At 38.3% G+C, this 18,168-nt stretch overlaps 1 protein-coding gene and 1 long non-coding RNA gene across 2 annotated transcripts; one reads left to right on the top strand and one right to left on the bottom strand.

The window, feature by feature from the left end:
* The first annotated feature begins 317 nt into the window (after positions 1-317).
* batf2 (basic leucine zipper ATF-like transcription factor 2) lies at positions 318-14,433 on the top strand. Its single transcript, XM_008435919.3, has 3 exons — positions 318-2,108; positions 4,549-4,668; positions 10,291-14,433. Exons 1-3 carry the CDS (start codon positions 2,016-2,018, stop codon positions 11,137-11,139), a joined length of 1,062 nt encoding a protein of 353 aa, XP_008434141.1. The 5' UTR covers positions 318-2,015; the 3' UTR covers positions 11,140-14,433.
* LOC103480755 (uncharacterized) lies at positions 11,466-16,778 on the bottom strand. The gene is made up of 3 exons (XR_536168.3): positions 15,896-16,778; positions 15,614-15,768; positions 11,466-11,954 (listed from the first exon to the last, which is right to left on the bottom strand). It is a non-coding gene; the product is annotated as an uncharacterized LOC103480755 (long non-coding RNA).
* Between the last annotated feature and the right edge of the window lie 1,390 nt (positions 16,779-18,168).

Raw genomic sequence — 18,168 nt, 5'->3', positions numbered from 1 at the left:
GGAGAGGTTCTAGCATACCCTGGAGAGAAGATGAATGAAACAAGTCAGAACATGAGTGAGAAAAGTGAAACAGCAGGAAGAAGTCACTGAAGGTGGACAAGTTTAAAGGGGAGTGTTATGTAAAATGGACTAAAACATAGCTGGAGTGTTGCTTTGATTCTTTCATGCATGTATGAGAAATCCTTTAATTTCCATGGTAACCATTCACCTAGCAAAATGCCTGGGTGGACCTAGCCCCGCCTTCCAGACGCAGCTCCTCCTCAGGGCTGCAGTTTTTATGTTTCTGAGCTGAGTCAAAGTAGTAAAAACTTCGGGGGGGGGGGTGCCCAGCCCTCCGACTCCCACACTCTGCTCCTTCAGACTAGGCAGCAGCAATTAGCAAACACCTGGAGGAACTGCACATCTGCTGAGCTACTTCTCAGTCCAAAGCTGATGAAAACATTGGTAAAGGGTTAATGTTGTGATGACTTCCTGAAGGCAGAGTTTTTAAAGAGACAGGGGCCCAAATTCAAGGTGTTAAATCAGGAAGTAAATTTTTCTTTTAAGTCATGTTTGATATATACAGCATTTTTACAGCAACTGAAGGTGAAATATACTGCTCAAAAAAATAAAGGGAACACTTAAACAGTACAATATAACTCCAAGTAAATCAAACTTCTGTTAAATCAAACTGTCCACTTAGGAAGCAACACTGATTGACCCGACGAGGGTCCCCGTTGTCAATCAGTGTTGCTTCCTAAGTGGACAGTTTGATTTAACAGAAGTTTGATTTACTTGGAGTTATATTGTGTGGTTTAAGTGTTCCCTTTATTTTTTTGAGCAGTGTAGTTAATTCATTATGCTGTAAAATGACACTATGTGGCTGGAAAGCTTGTTACACTGCCCCTTTAAGGGTTTGCTCACTCATGCAGAAGTGAGCAAACCCTGGCAGGTTAGTGCCAGTTTTCGTACATTTTCACCTCTGACAAATTTTACACCCTGACAAATATCAGTCCAGAAGCAGCAGAATTAAATATTTTGTAGAGTCACATGTTTCTATTTAGATACTTGTTCTCATTTGTATATATTTAATGCATTTTATACTTAAATTTCTTTACACACGTTTTAAATTCTATACCACTAACAGTTATGTTTGGTAATGAGCCTGTCTGCCGATACGCAATTTGTGATAATTATATGTATCCCTGTGTGAAATGACTGCAAAGGAATACTTTCCTTTGAACTGAACAGAACGTTCTCTTTGGACTACTGTACAATCTAACTCTGCAGAGGAGCAGAAACAGAGCAGCTTTGTAAAGAAACCTCTGACTCAGGACGATGTTCAGCTTCTGGCTACAAGCTGGAGTCATTAACTGATTCGTAGGAAGTCCTTTTCCACGCAGGTCCAGTAACAGCAACAGTCTGTTTTCTGAGGGGGTGGGTTCTGTTCGTTTCCCGGCAAAATTGAGTCCAGAAATTTCCTGCACGTGGGGGAAGTGCGACCACCTCTCTCCTAATATGGTCAAAGCTTCCGCTTGGAAGAAAGCGGAGCCCTTCACGGGCTGTGGGAAACAGCGGTTACAGATGTCTGGTTGCCGCAAATGTTTACACCTGGAAGCAGATTTCTCTCAGGAAATGTGTAACTGTCCGGAAATCATCGCGAGTCTGAGTCTGTTTGGCGCCGTCTTTGCGGAACACTGGAGCGTCTTTTGTTTACATGTCGGCTAAGTGAAACTAATAAACAGCAAGTGAAGGTAGCCTACTACAGCCTTAGCATTAACGGGGCCGTTTAAAATAAAGAGAAACTGAAAGAAGCTGCTGCATCATGATGCATCATCATCATCATCATCTGCCGGGAGTCAAACCGCCTGCACTCAAAACTGCTGGGAGCAGCTGACTGAGCAGCTCAGTCCTCACACAGCATCAGCAGCTCACCGAGCTACCTGCAGCCCAGGAGGGTCGGCCTGACTCACCCTGCTAGGCTGGATGTGTGCTGATCCGGACAGGGTGAACGTCGGTCCTGTTGGAGGAGAAACATGCCCCTGCTGTTTATGGATACCGGGTGTGAGCTTAGCAGCCCCTGTGGCTCCCTGTCAGCGGAGGAGTGCAGCAGCAGCACCTCTGCTCTGGTAAGCCCTCATCACCTTTATATATATATATATACACTGCTCAAAAAAAATAAAGGGAACACTTAAACAACACAATATAACTCCAAGTAAATCAAACTTCTGTTAAATCAAACTGTCCACTTAGGAAGCAACACTGATTGACAACAGGGACCCTCGTCGGGTCAATCAGTGTTGCTTCCTAAGTGGACAGTTTGATTTAACAGAAGTTTGATTTACTTGGAGTTATATTGTGTTGTTTAAGTGTTCCCTTTATTTTTTTGAGCAGTGTATATACATATATATATATATATATATATATATATATATATATATATATATATATATATATATAAAATTAGGTTAATATTTAATTTAACCTAATTAAATTTAACATTTCATTATTATCTAATCGTGTCATATTTGAACTGTATAACAATTACTGTGCAGTATTTGTTGCACAAATTATTGTTTGTAGTAATGGTTAGCAGAAATAGACATATCCCATATGGTGCCCATATTTTAACCAATTTTATAGATTTTTAATTGGGTGTAGTTGGTACCCAATCAAGTCTATTTAGGCCCCATATGCTCAGATTGAATGGGCACTAAGAGACAATTAACTGGTCACCCTACGTTTTAAGTGGATATTAATATATTATCTGTTTAAATTTTATAACATAGAAAAAAATCCATATGGGTTCCACATTTGGACATGCATCCATTATGTGAAATTTTGTTGCCACCCATCCCATAAAATACGGAATCGTCCCGTATTTGGCTGTCAAATGTTGCGTCCCGTATTGAACCGATGCGAAACGGTATTTAGAAATACGAGTGGCACCACACAACCATTTATTTATTTATTTATTTATTTATTTATTTATTTATTTATTTATTTATTTATTTATTTAATGGCGTCACACAACACATATATATGTGTCGACGTTTTTATGTCGATTGGCGGACATAAACACGTTTTTGCTGGGTTGTGCTGTGGTGGCGCAGGGATTGGTTAAGCGCGGCCCACCTATGGAGGCCTTAGTCCTTGACACAGCTGTCGCAGGTTCGATTCCCGGCCTTGGCAACCTTTGCTGCATGTCTTCCCCCTTCTCTCATTACCCTCTTGTCTTGTCAAGTAACTATCAAATAAAGGACACTAGAGCCAAAAAACAAACAAAAAAAAAAACGTTATTGCTTGCAACAAGATAGGGATATGCTTGCTTGTTGCATGTCGCGTACTACTAGTGCGACATGCGTAATACTATTAGCACTAGTCGTGCTAGCACTAAGACGCCATGTTAGCCGTTTGGGTTTAGCCCTGCGTGCTCAGTGAGAGTCCAACTGGCTGTTGAAACGTCTCATAACATAAAATAGCGAACCGAACCACGGAGACAAGACATTTGTCAGCATATTTATTTTACTACATTTGTAAATGTTAGCTAGATGTATGATATATTTTGCTAAGGTGGAATTGTTATAATGGAAGTATTCTTTTTTTTTTCTAGATTTTTTTTTTTGTAGTTATAAATTAAACTGGCTCTGTTAGTTCAAATAAGCCATCCGAGTTTCATATTTTTCTTGGAAGTGAATAGCATAAGGGATTACGTTCTGTGTACTTCCACCTTCGCTTTGAAATGGGAATATTTACTGCCATTTCTAATCCTTATCTTCACTCTGAATCCACAAGACAGCAGCCATGCAGTCGTTTGCAGGGACGCCTGCAGGAAGTTTTCAAACTCATGAAACTTAAGAGTAAATTACTAATGAATGTACCGTAAAATATGCCCACTTCCCTCTTATTTCAAGAAAAAAGAAAATCAATGTGACACATCATGCTGTCTCATGAAGGCCTTACCTAATGCTTCTTTCTGCTCTCTGGACTTCAAGAAAAACTAATGTTTAACTTGGAAACAGAATCAAAACACTAAATGTTTCCAGACATACATGATCAAGTGAATGGGAATAGGAAGAAACGGGGAATTTGGTGAATTTATTCAAGTATGTGAATGAAAACTGAACCTGAAAATGAAGCATGTTCTTCAGTAACTTTTGGACAATACAATGGATTGGTAATAGTATCAGAAAGCACATTTTATTACTAAAAGGATTCCTGGTTTCATCATTAATATGGGTTTCTGGAAATTAGACCCTGACATTTTTCTTTTACTTAAAAAAAATCTGAAATTTGCTCTACTTTCTTTCTATCTCAAGATTATCAGTTTTAACTTCACATGTCCAGGGCTGCTTATGGTTTTATTGATTTTCTGTTTCAGTTTTAGGGATCACAAGCTGCCTCAGTATAGATTAGCTTTTAAATCTTTATATCTTATCTTTTTATAGCTGCAATCCCACAACCAGGAGGCACGTGAAGTCAGAGTGAACATAGAGTAAACCCAATCTTTTGGAGTGTGTCATTAACTCCGCAGGGTGGCAATTAAACCTTTTGCTTTTGGTTTTGCAGGACAGAGAAGGAGAGGGGAACAAGCCTCGACCCAGAGTGACAAAAAGGCGAGAAAAGAACCGAGACGCGGCGAGGAAAAGCCGGCGTAAACAAACGGAGAGAGCTGATGAGCTGCACGAGGTGCGAAACAATCCCTCCCTGAAAACCGGAGGAAACTTCTGCCTGTTTCTCTTCATGCTTCCTGCATTTTTCAACCTCCGGCAGTCAGCCGCCTTCCTAGTCACACTGACCCACACAGCCTCAGACAGTGTGACAATCAGGGAGCTTATGTTTGTGTATCTTGTGCAATCGGGCTGCAGGCTTGTAGCCGTTTCTTGTAAATGCTCGGCTTTAAGAGAAAGACTTTCCCTTTGGCCTCTCCTCCACTCTGGCCCGCCCCCTTCTCTCTACCCGCACCACCCATCCACACACAGACAATCCTTTCTCTTCTTCCTCTACTGATTCGTTTCCCCCTCAGAGCTAAATCTGAACTCCTCTCCAACAGTTTATTCTGACTTTAAGCCAACCATTATGAAAAATACCTGGAGCTCAGACACATGAATCACCAGCTCCTTTTTAATGTCTTAAGTTATTTCTTTCATTAAAAAATTAAGTAAATATGTTCTACACATTTTATACAATTTAAATCAATTCAGTTCATTTCATAACATGTAATCTCAAGGCACTCAAAAAACTATATAAAGTATTTGATTTAGTATTTTGATTTATTAAAAATCTGAATTTTCTGGCTTTTTCTCTTGTTTTAAATTGTTAACCTTACTTTATTTTTGATACAAGTATTTCTGTGGCCTGTGCCCCTTTGTGTTAGTGCTTTCTAAATTATAAAAGTCAGCTATTTCAAGTAATAGCTGAAATAGCTGCAGATGTGGGTATATTTTACACATTCCTCATAAAAATAAAAAAACTTAAAGTAAAAATAACCCTGATATCTGTTTAGAATAGTCACCTGACCACAAAAGCCTAATGTATCAGATATGATGCAAAGAAACCAAAACATGCTTAAAAGAATGCAAATAATTAATTGCTTTACAAATCAGAATTTTTGGATTCTTGTATTATCAGGCTTTAATCGTTAATCTTATAAAACCAAACATTTTTATTCAATTATTTCTGTAACCTTTAGATTAGATTGCTATTTCAAGAAAAATATTTTTCCAGGTGTATTTCACACGTCCGTCTTAAAAAATGCAAAAACATACTTAACCCCCCTCCCCAGATATATATGTTTAGAATAAATACATGAGCACAAAAGCTGAGTACATCAGATATGATGCAAAATAATGGGGAAAACCTGCTCAATGCTCTTTTTTGTTGAAAGAAAAAAAAACTTTAAAATTTTTAAAAATGTAAATTTTCTGGCAAACATTTATCATATCAGACTTTAAAGGTTGATTAAAAAAAATATTAACAGGCTATCCAGCTTAGATCATTGATTAATGATTTCCCAAACACCCAGTTGGACACAACCTGTTAATGGGCACAAACTCCTGGAAAGCAGACAAAATAAACTAAAAAGTGTCTTTTAGCAATGGTTAACCATAAAATATTTGTTTATAAACGCCTTCTGTTTGGGGACATGGGCAGTCCTAGATGGGGACCACCAGGGGCCTGTGCACCTATAGAACTGGAATTAGAATTTGACTTATTGGTCCCTTGGATAAATTGTATGCGTTACCTTGATAGTTTTATGTCAATAATGAATTAAAAATTAAATTTTATCTTCAGCTGTACTGAGATAAGATCACAGTTTTCATCTCAGGGGTCTGAAATCTGGAACTCCGGAGCCATAAGTGGCTCTTTGGGTCTAAATATATTAAATTACGAAAGATTGCCATTATTTTTTTTATTTCATTCTTTTGTTCTATGTCCCTCTGACTGACAAAAATACAATAAATGGCATAAATATCTGCACCACCATATGCAACTGAACATTTTTTTCAAATTATCTATCAAAGGATCTCTGAAAAAGATGTTAAATGAAGCTGAACTGATTTGAACTGAACTAAAATACATTAAATGAAATCATAATAAATTAAATTGAAATTAACTTAACATATTTCTGTTAAACTGACTATATTTAAAATAAATTGCACTTAACCTGTTGTAAACTGCAAAGAAATCCGCTCTAAAGACGGTGTGGAGGGGAATACTGTTCTGTGTTTGTGTTTCACTTTGACCAAAATACGTCACAGAAATTCAGTAAGTGATGCCACGTTAAATGGCAGCTTGAAAGCTGTAATCTCAAAGACGAGGGGAAAACCCAGCAAATAGCTTAGAACAATGCTGCCACTACCAGAACTGCAGCCGGCAAAAGGTAGACAAAAAAACTCCACATTACTGTCCAGAGACGAGTCACTGAAAACAGACAAGAATTTAATGTTAGATCTCAGATTTCTGACTGTAATTTTGGAATTCTGAGATTAAAGTCAGAATTCTAACTTTTTTCTCAGAATTCAATTTTTTTCCTCAAATTCTGACTTTATTTTTGGAATTTTTTTGCCCCCTCAAAAAAATGTCCCACTTTAGAATTCTGGTTTTAATTTTGGAATTCTGACTCTTAAAAAAAAAAAAATCTGAATTTTTAGAATTCTGATTTATTTCAGAATTTTAACTTTAATTTCAGAATTCTAAGGTTAAAGTCAGAAATCTTTTTGCTTTTTTTTTTTTTTTTATTGGACACTAGTTTTAAGCTAAGGAGTCTAATAAATGCCAAAAAACAAGCAAACAAAAAACACTCCCTTAAAACTGGTAAAGTGCTGGACTGAACAGATACGAAAAACGTTAAACAGATCATGACAAATGAGTCATGACTCAAGATTTTTGCACAGTAAATTGATACAAAGTTAAAGGTGAATTCAAGGTTCCAAGAGAAATAGGCCAAAAGAATAACATTTTCTATGGTAAAGTCAATAATTTGATTTATTTAAGAGAGATAACATGGCCAAAGTTTAAATCATGTTTATAAGCCTGTCGTGTGTTTCAGACAAGCATCTGTCCGTCAAAGAGAAAGTGAAACCTATAACACCTAAACAGTTTCTTGACCTGTGTGAATGCCCGGGGCGTTGCGTCTGTTGGAGCCGGTCGGATGAGCTTTAATGTAATCGCTCGGGTTTTATGAATGGGTGTGTCTCTGTCATGTGTAGTAAGTCCTGACTTTTGTTTTCTGTCTTTCATCTCTTTCACTTCTGCTTTCAGTGTGTCGTTTAACCACATTTTGAAGAAGCATGCCGACCGCAAGCTGCTTGATTAAAAAAAAAAAAAAAAGTCAAAAGCACAGAGTTGTGTCAGCGATTCAGGGCCCAACTACACTATCTGGAGCGAAAGAAGATCCTTAGTGTGGCTTTATTTGAGGGATGCTTTGTTATTTTAAGCAATGTCCAAGTACAAAGTTTGAGGTTTAAGTTGCTTATAGAAATAGGAAGCTTAATAACATATTTTTTTATAAGAGAGACTTTGCTAACGTTGCAGCAACACAGTTCAAATGCAGCAATCATCATTCTATCGCAGATTTGCTGCAAATCCTTTAGGGTTTAATACGTGGCTCCCTGTAGAAACTGTGTATTGAAGAAAAGTTTCATTGTTTCCACGTCAAAAGGATAATAAGAAAGAAGGAAATGACTGCTTAGTACCTGAACACATTCTGACAGGGCGAGCACGTAAGGATGACTCTACTCACACTTCCTTTACATACACACACGCTTCTGCTAATCTGCTAATGCGCTAGTAGCAGAGCTAACTTTTTATTTTGCTAATTTTGTAAACATTTAGCACATTTAGCTTCCCGTAATTAAATTTTTCATGATAAATTCTAAGTGATAATTTACACATGTGTTTTACACATGGCTGTGGTCAGGAGTTTCTTAAATACTCGGACCAGCCCGTCTGATACCAACAATCAAAGTCACTTGTAGTATAGTCACTTAAATCAACGTTTGTACCCCATTCTGATGCTTGGCTTAACCTGCAGGAATTCATCTTTAACATGTTAAGTGAAATCCTGTTTCTGTTAACAACCCAGGGGTTCCCCCAGTGTATGATAAGCCTGGCGGGCCACCAGGCTTTACTTGTGCCCCCACCAGGCTAAGCATTGCTTATTTATTTAAGTCATTTTAAAATGTTTGCATTTTTTAAGACTTTATAGTTGGTGTTCAGGTATTAATCTTCCAATCTTTCAATAACACAAAATTATCAAGTGATATTTTCAAATTTCCTGTAAACTTTACACATTTTTTAAGCTCAAAAACACAATGGGACGCTGGATGAATGGCTGCCCTAGCACCCAACCATCAGGCTTAGCAAGTTTTCTGGGGGAAACTTTGCACCAACCAATTGTATACAGAAAGAAAATAACAATGGGTCACAAACTAAGCCTTGTGGAACCCCTTTATGGACCTAATTACCTTAGATCTAGCTACAGGATGCAAATCATTCTGCTTATTTACTAAGACCTTCACTTAAGACAACATCACAGGCCTTGAAAACACAGACAGGAAGAGCTGCTTCTGTTATGTCACTGACAAACTTTATAGCTGCAGTTATGTCCTTTATAACAGCAGCTTATTTTCTAATTAAACTCTTGAGTTCAGCACTGATCAGCAGGGGATCGCCGTCCTTGTTTGATCATCCACTCACTCGTTTCATGCTGAGCTCACTGAGCTGTCTATTAACGGCCATATTTCATTTCTCCTTGGGGACTGTGGTGTGAACCGGGCATCATCCTCTCGGTGACTTTCATGCTTTCTGCTGCAGCTCTCTCAAAGCCTCAGAGTCTCTGCTATCTAATTACAGCAGCCGTCAGGCCTGGCGTTATCGTATGTGGGTGGGATGTTTTGTGTTACTGTGGGATTTTTATGGCCGATGAGGGCTTTAATAAAAGGGACCTTCACATTTTGTGCGTTTTTATATTTTAATTCGGGTCTCAACTGCTTCTAGAAACAGACCAAACACTTAAAAAAACACCTAGTTAGTTTTTGGTAATAAGTTAATGTTTTATGGTTCTGTTTCCTCTGGAATGTAACGTCTCAAATCAGAAACCCCAGTGAAGCAGGTTACCTAGCAACCAAAACTGAGCTCTAACCCGTCACCTAGCAACCCAAGCTGAGTTCCGCCACGTTTGGTTTTACAGCTGTGTGCGTTGTGGAATGGCTGCTGGAGAAGACAGGTGTTTTGTTTACTTACCATCCAGAAACCGCTGGCTGCATTCTGGCTGGTCGTGCACGATCATATTTTCAAATTTATTGATATTTATTAATACTGTTATTAAACATTGGAGAAAATGGGGGGAAAAAAGCAACAGAACAATCCTGACAATATGGACAGTTTTTTTAATCAGTAATTGAAGTAATTTAACCCGATAAATGATAAACGATACGATAAATGCCTATCCCGAGTTGACTTAGTGTTCAGAAACCACTTGCTGCATTTTTGTAGGTTGTGCAGAAGGCTCTACTAATGCTTTTCAAAGATGTACGGTTGTTTGTGAGTATAAATTGTGAGTTGGGGGGCGTGTCCAGCAGCAGCTTCTCTGGATTTAAAGTGACAAAGGCCCTAAAACATCTCATTATGAAAGGCAGAACTGAGCAGACTAAAATCTCATTACCTAAGAATAATTTTGGTTAAAAAAATGAAATAAACTTGTTTTGTATAGACCATAGACCTATCCTAACCTGTTTAAGGAAGCATACTCTGAAACCTTTAATAAAGAAATCCCATCACTCATCTTCTTGCCTCTTGTTTCTTTAGGAGCTGCAGAGTATTGAGCAGTCAAATTCGGCTCTGCAGAAGGAAATTGCAAAGCTGAAGAAAGACCTCCGCCTCTATGAGACGGCGCTGGAACGCCACAAACCTCACTGCCGCCTAAAGGACGCCGCTCCGTCCCCGGCAGATCTCAAAACCAGCTCCGCTCCTCTGCAGGGCTCTTCCTCCTTAAACACCAGAGCTGGTTTAAAAGCCTTCAGTGATCCTGAAAAGACTCGCCTCCCGTCTTCATCTTCCTCTCCAGCAGCAGCAGCAGCCTCGTCGGCTAAACTCCTCGTCACATCGTCCTCGTCGACTTCTACCTATTCTGCCTCTTTCTCCACACATCCAGCTCCTCATTCTTTGTTTTGTGAACCGCCTCCCAGCTTCGTTCCCTCCACAGCAGCTCAGCTACTGACCAACGAAGCTAACACAACCGCCTCAGCATCTCAAAGCAGTTCCTTTACAGACGATTCATTTTTAAGAACCCTCAGTTCCTCCTTTGCAGCTGCACCCGCAGTGCATTCCTCCTCAGATTTACCGAAGCAAAGTACTCCCAGGAATCTGCCTCAGTTTCCTCCCTGCAGGTTCGGTGGAAGCAGTGCTGCGACCTTAGTGACCTCTCCCCCTGCTGCTCCTCTAGCCTCCATCGACGGTTACGATCACCAGGTTTCTCCAGCTCCTGAGTCTCTGCTGTCCCTGCTCACCGTGCCCAGCCCTCTGAATCACTGTCAGATCAGCTTTAACGCACCAGCACCAGCACCAGCACCAGCACCAGCCGCCTCTAAAGACATGTCTCTCTCTGAGCTGCTGGAGGTCAACGAGTGGATCCTGAGTGACTTCGGCAACCAGTAGCATCACGGAACAGCTGCTTGTTTTATTACAACAAGAGATATTCCAACTGGCTGAAGAAAGTAAGACGCAACCAACGTTTCGCATTGCAAAAACAAAAAGTCTCACCAAGTATTTTTGGTCCACTTTCTAGTGCAAACACCCCAGTTAACTTTAAATTAGACAAAACTAACCTAAAGTTACGATTCAGAAGAAATGGGAGCTTATCACTTAAAGTTGTTTTGCATCAAACCCTATTAGGTCTTTATAGCGTGGAGTTACTTATTGTTATTCCCAACAATAAGATCATTTTCTACTCATTTTTACCAGGGATGTCAATAATAACAACCTTAAACTAAAAATCATTTTTAATTCAGCAGTATTATTTTCCACTTACATATTCAGTTATAGTAATGCCAGAAAAAAAACATGTTTCTGCTCCACCATCACAAATGTAAACAGGAATAAAGTTTGCTAAATTCCCTCTTGGGGGGCTGCAGAGAGAACGGGTCGCCCATGACCCCGTTTATGTGAGAACCGCCACTGAACAGAGCAGAAAAAGCTCTTTCCTGGTATTACTGATCCCATGAAAGATCAAGATACTTTAAATATTTCACACATTTTCCAAGAAATACGTCTGTGTCTGTTGGCTGGTAATAAATGAGTAAAGCTGCAGCTCTCAGAGAATGAATCAACTTAAGAAAAGAATGATGATGCATCGATCAGCTTCTGTGTCAGGCCTTTTGCATGATTTTGTTCCTGTTCTGTTTTGAGCTCAATACTTCTTCATTTGTCCTCCGTTTGAGGGGAGTGTAGTCTTGGTCAGCGACCACAGACGCCTGCAGAAAGCAAGAAAAACGACTCATCAGGATCCATTTAAGAGATTTCAAAACTTGTTGTAAGGAAGGTATAAATGCAGTATGGTCTTTGAGAAAGTTTTACACATGATAAAATCAAAACAAAGAGTTTTATTTCTGTCTAGTTTGCCAAAATCTAAAGAGAAAAAACACAGCAAACCCCAGATTTGCTTTTTCAATCTCAGAGGTTCAGTTAATTTTCTCAGATAACACACTCTTTACTTCTAACAATTGATTAATCTATCGCTCATTCTGATGAATAATCAATTAATCAGATAAAAAAAAGTTGGCACATGCTGCAGATTTTCCATCAAAGTTTTTTTTATACAACGTTCGAAATACATTAAAGTATTAAAATTAACATTGTATTGCCTAAAGTGCAATAACACAGCATTCCTTTAGTGAACACTTGATTATTTGTAGCAAATGATGCATCTGCAGCTAAAAAAACACTTGTAACATGTGAAAAGCTCAGCTGTTTCGGCTTGATTTAGCTTTTATAGAGTGTAGAGATGATCTATTGATTATTTGTTGGATGGACAGATTAATAATTGGTCAGAAAAAGGTGCTTAATAGGAGCGTTTGAATTGGGTGAAGCTAAAACTACGTTAATTGAGGAGTTTTGGGTAGAACATATTTACATTCAGAGATTTTATCTTGAGTGCAAAATGTATGTATTTTTGTAAAGCTTTGGTTTAATCACTGAATGTGTTGTTCTTTCATCAAATAGTCTCTTTTTTGAGTCTCTTTCCTTCAATTAACGATTATTTCAGTAATCGATTAATCGATTACTGAAATAATCGTTAAATATTTCTTAAACTGGATTTGAAATGATGACCCCGAAATCTGCTGCTCACACCAGGACTCAAACTCTGCAACGTCAACTGAACTGAGTCACTCTGTTACTAAGAACTGCAGATAAATCGCTCCTGGTCCTCAACTGTTTCTTCATTTAGAAAGAAACAGTTGGTTCTGTAAACTTTTGAGTCCACGCCAGCAGAGGCTGCACTTCCGTGCAGGTTCGTGGAAATGTACTTTGTAGATATTTGCATCTGAAACTGAACCAGACAGCTGTGGCTGCATATTTTGAAAATTTATATTTGTATGTAAAGACGCCGTGGGATTTGTCTTCCCTGTCTGCTGCTGCTTTTTTATTTCTACACTGCAAATCCAGTTCCTCAAACACTACAGTGTGTTTCATTTGTGCTTTGGGACGAAGCAGTGCGATGTGAACTAATCTGGTTTCAGTCCTTTTGTCTGTGCTGCTGTGGGCTGAAGCAGGTACCAAATGTAAATGTGGCGGTGAAGAAACCTTGGGGCTGGTCTGACTCACGACTCGCTGCAGCAGCCGACACACGCAGGGCGCCGCGTTGAGCTGACATGCAACACCGAACACGCAGCAATCCCTCCAGGTCGTTTGTTTAGTTATGTTTCAGATCATAAAACATGTTTTGCATCAACATGTTTTTCCAAATTTTGCATAAATATGAGAGTAAATGCCAGTCGCCAGCAAACATAGCAAATATTTATTATTTTCTGAATATTTAATGCCAGTTTTAGCCACAAAAAGTGGATTTTTCACCGTGTTTTTTCAGAGGAGGCAATAATAATAGTAACTTTATAACGTCAGAAGTTTGGCAGCAAAAGTTTTATATTTTAGAAAGATGTTGCTAGTAAAAGTAGAAAACACAGTAAACTGCTCCAGCTGTGGGCCAAGGGCACAAAGTGTGACCTTTTAAAGATAGTTATAGAAATATTACGTTTCAACATTCATCAGTTTCAGTCCTCAAATATCAAATAGTATTCTGATTTTTTAACCTGTTCAGCTATCTTTTTTCAAACACAAAGTTTTTTTCTTAAATATTCAAATTGGATTCTAAGAGGTTTGGTAGTTTCAGGTATATATATATATATATATTTTAAAAACTATGTAAATAAATTGCTTACTTATGCTCTTCTGATTTATATGTCACTAAATTTTATTGTCTTACAAACCAGAAGTTGCCAAAAATGCTGAATAAGTTTAGTTTGGATGAATGAGAGGTTTTTAGGGACCATTTAATTATTTAAAGATTGCCTTGCTTTGGATAAAAATGCTGCATTAACTTCGTTTTTCACTTAGTTTCTACTTTTAATTTACTTTTTCTTACATCTAGGAAAAGGCCAGTGCTTTTATTTAAATGACGATTTAGATTTCTCTAATGATTCATGTTGGTTCTGTCTCTGTAATAAAGTATAAAATATACAGTTTTTGCATATATATAAATAGAGAGAGGAAATATATGGATTTATATGAACAATTCAGTGTGTTTTTAGGAGTGTGTGTATTTATCAGATGGATTGATGCTGTGGTCGTGTATTTTTGTGTAAAACAATGCGAAATGAAAACTTTTCTTTAATGCACACATCTGTTTCTCTCTGTTTAACTCCATGATTAAAACATTAAACTAAATCAAATTCATGCATGTTTTTCTCCTGAAGTGTGTTCTCTCTTATTAGTTTAATTTTAGGACTTTGTAGAACGAAAACGTGAAACTTTCTATTCGTAAAAATGAGCAAGTCTGAACTGCAGATGACTCCATTTTACACCAAAAAATAACTTTAAAGCAAAATGGTGGAAATGTCCAAACATCTTCATTCAGTTAGTCGGAGAAGAGGAGTTTAAAAAAGACAGATTGAAGAACAAAGAAAAGGAAAAACAGGTCAAGAACCAGGAAGCAAACCAGGAAACTTTGTAGCTTACAAACCAAAGTGGTACAAAGTAAAGTAATTGTTTTTTCAAATCAGTTAAAATATCACAAAAATATAACTTTAAATAGAACCCATCTCAGTCTAATGGTCAAACGTATTGCAAATGCATTTTATTTAGAAAATATTAGATAACCTGTATAAAAACAATCTGCAACTTTTATGTGAATTTTGCGCAGAAAAACCCTCAAATATTAAATGCAAGCAGGCTGTACTCACAATTTAGGCATAATGTTATGCCTAGTCCGTGTATTTTGCTGTAAATAAAACAGCTCGAGTTATATAAAAATCTATGTCAAAAAAATGAAAGGTTTATACAACTTTATAATTCAGATTAAATAAATGATCATGTTTTGACAACTAAACCAATAATCAAATCTTCACTAATCAAACCAACAGAGATTTGAACAAGAATGAAAACTTTACAGCTGAAAAAATAATGATTTTTAACCCAACCTTGGATTTTAAGACAACTTTTTTCAAGAAAGATATTCAAAGTTGAAGTAACATGACAGATTTTACAGTGTAAGCATTTCTTAAAACGCACAAAAAATATCTTAATGGAGAAAAAATTGTTTCCTGGGCTCATTTAATCAGTTGTACTGAAATTATATCAATATATTGGTGATTATTTCTGTGAAGAATATCAATAAAACTGAAATAACACAAATAAACAACCGTATAAATTTGGTCTGTGTTTGTTTTGGTGTTTATATTGCGCCATCATTAGGACAAAAAAAAAAAAAAAAAAAAACTATGTTGAACCAGTTTGAATATTTCTCCTTTTGCGCTGCAGCTAACGATCTGAAGTTAGTTTGTCTTCTTTTAGAGAGGGAATAAAACATTTAAAACATCAGGACCTGATCGGAGGAAGATGAGGGGATTGTGGGTACCTGGGCGCTGGATGGTCTGATTGGGAGGAACAATAGGAGGAAGCTTGATCCTCAACTTACAACCATTCCTGGAGGAGAAGCCGGGTATGGAGGGAGGAAGAGGAAGAGGAGGGGAAGGGAGTCAGACAGACACACCGATGGACGTCAAAGCGCTGCTGGAGGTCAGAAGGAGATATTTTACAACCAAATCGCACGAATATTGCAGATTTTCAGCAGAAAATATTACAGAAAGGCGCAAAAATGATCCGAATGAAATAAATAAATCCTCCTAAAGCCACATACCTAAAATAAATAAGCCATATAAATAAATAAATCAATGCCGTAGCGTCATCTGCAGTGAGGAGCCTTTCTCTCTCGTCTTGCACCACCTTTCAGCAGTCAAGGCGGTCAGAGTGGGGCGAGGGCGCATCCGGTTGGTGCTGTCAAAATAAAAGCCTGCGCAGTTAAACCAGTCAGTAAAAAAAAGTTTCTATTCATGTCTATATGTCAACTTTCTAAACACAATATCTTTGTCTGTCTATAAAATTAAAGAAAATGTGATTTCATATCAGTTAAAAACAAAATTCATCCAGACCTGCTGAACAGCATCGGAGGGTTGATGAAGTGAAATGTTTTGTGAATTTAAACTGAGTTTGCTTCTCAATCCTCTGAAGACTTGTTATTGCTTGTGCGCCTGTATCTACTACACTTCTTTCTTCCACTCAACTTTACTTTGCACTTTAAACCTGAACATAGCACTCTGTGAATACATTGAAAAAAGAGAATGGAGCTCCAACTTTAGAAAAAAAAAAGTTAATTTGCTATTTGTGATCAAATTAAGTCTGTAGAGCTTATTTTATTCACATTTAACATGACGACTTAATAAACTGTATATATTTTAAACTTAATTTGGTTACTTGTAACAAGTCAGCTAATTTTTAAAAAACAAGTTGAATCATTTCTTTTTCCGTTGCTTGTCCTGTGGAAGATTTCAGTGACCGTCTGCTGCCCAGTCCGGTTTATAATGATGGTTTGTGATGATAAACGGGCAGCTATTTTACATGCATAATCCATAATCCAGTGCAGTTTACCTCGCCCCAGAATATTGGTTTTCTAATTCCTTAAAAATAAACAAAAACAAATGAACTTGGAGTTTTCATCAGCTGACAGCCGTAATGGTCAGAAAATTAACAGAAATAAATCAGTGTGTGAACTGAATTAATTACAAAAAAACAATTCCTTAGGATAAAAATTTCTATAGAATTAGGACAATACTGAGAAAAACAAATTCTGTAATATGATAATTAAGTCTAAATAATATGACAAAAAAAAATATGGCCAGACTAAAAAAAATTTTTTTTTTAAATTAGAAGAATACTGTCATAGTATTACGCGAATGAAGCTGAAATTAAGCAATGGAGTATATTAGGGCCATAATGAGATTTTAAAAAAAAATTTATAAGAATAAAGTCACAATAATATCAGAATAAAGTCATAAAATGACCAGGATAGAGTGGTAATTTTATAACTTTATTTTTGTGCCATTAAAACTTGATCATCACAATGAGTGTCTAATACTCCGCTGTAATAAAGTGAGTTTCGATAATTATAAAGAAAAGAGAGAGACAAATGTTGGTCAACTGGCTGTGATTTAATTTGAAAAGGCAGACTGGATCATTTCCGGTCGTCTCGTGCGCTTTGACGCAAATCTGGCGCTGTAATAACCGGATAACGGGAACCGAGAAGGAGGACGGCAGCAAAACGGATCAGTCGGACAGTCGGTGTGTGTTTCTCCTGTTGTGTAACGCAGGCCCTGAGTTTCTCCTCTAGGCGGAGCGGCTCCGTCTCTCCTCTTTGTCTGCTTTCTGCTCCTCGGAGGTGGAACCTGACCGGAGCGCGGCTCGGCTCGGCTCGGCTCGGCTCGGCGGCGGAGGACCTGCACATGTCGGCTCCGTTTGTTTCTCCGCCCTGATATCGGCTGGAGGACGGCAGCGGGAGGAGGAGCAGGTGGAGAACAATCACCGAGCCGCAGGGAGTCAAATAGAAATATATAAATGTGTTAATGCGAGGAGCGGCTGAGACAATCAGGAGAGGATGCGATAAAAACAAGAGAGAAGGACAACAGTGATGCGGCAGCCGAGGTGGGCCCAGATTGATGGTTTTATGATATCATCATCCACCGCCAGGACCGGATCCGATTAATAAGGAGGATAAACCACAGTCTGATCGGGAATCTGTGTGTTTTCCCCCCCCAATCTGGGATAAGCAGGAGGCGCTCTGCGGGTTTTCTTCATCAGCCTGTTATTATCATCCTGAATGAACATCCACGTTTAGGCCGATGACCGAGTCTGGAGCCTGTGTGACGCCAGTACAGCAGCAGAGGTGTGTGTCTGAGCATCACTGGGAAGGAGCCGCCAGCCCATTTCCATCTGTGCGTAAAACAAACCAGGAGATTCAGGCGATGCGGCCATCGGTGCGGCTCTCATAGAGGCGCAAATCAGGACTGGACCTCCAGAAATATTCCTCCCCCCTCCTGCGCATTTCCATCCTAATCAACTGATTATCCATCTGTGATT

Source organism: Poecilia reticulata, chromosome 18, assembly GCF_904066995.2.
Source record: "Poecilia reticulata chromosome 18, P_reticulata-male-v2, whole genome shotgun sequence".
NCBI lineage: Eukaryota > Metazoa > Chordata > Actinopteri > Cyprinodontiformes > Poeciliidae > Poecilia > Poecilia reticulata.
The sequence above is the reverse complement of the archived record's forward strand: the minus strand, read 5'-3'. Positions and strand labels throughout refer to the sequence as shown.

What these genes read in the sequence shown, in the direction of transcription:
- batf2 (XM_008435919.3), top strand. Translation starts at nt 2,016, where the DNA reads ATGCCCCTGCTGTTTATGGATACCGGGTGTGAGCTTAGCAGCCCCTGT. An exon ending in GCAGCAGCACCTCTGCTCTG is followed by an intron (nt 2,109 to 4,548) that starts GTAAGCCCTCAT and finishes TTGGTTTTGCAG; the next exon opens with GACAGAGAAGGAGAGGGGAA. An exon ending in GAGCTGATGAGCTGCACGAG is followed by an intron (nt 4,669 to 10,290) that starts GTGCGAAACAAT and finishes TTGTTTCTTTAG; the next exon opens with GAGCTGCAGAGTATTGAGCA.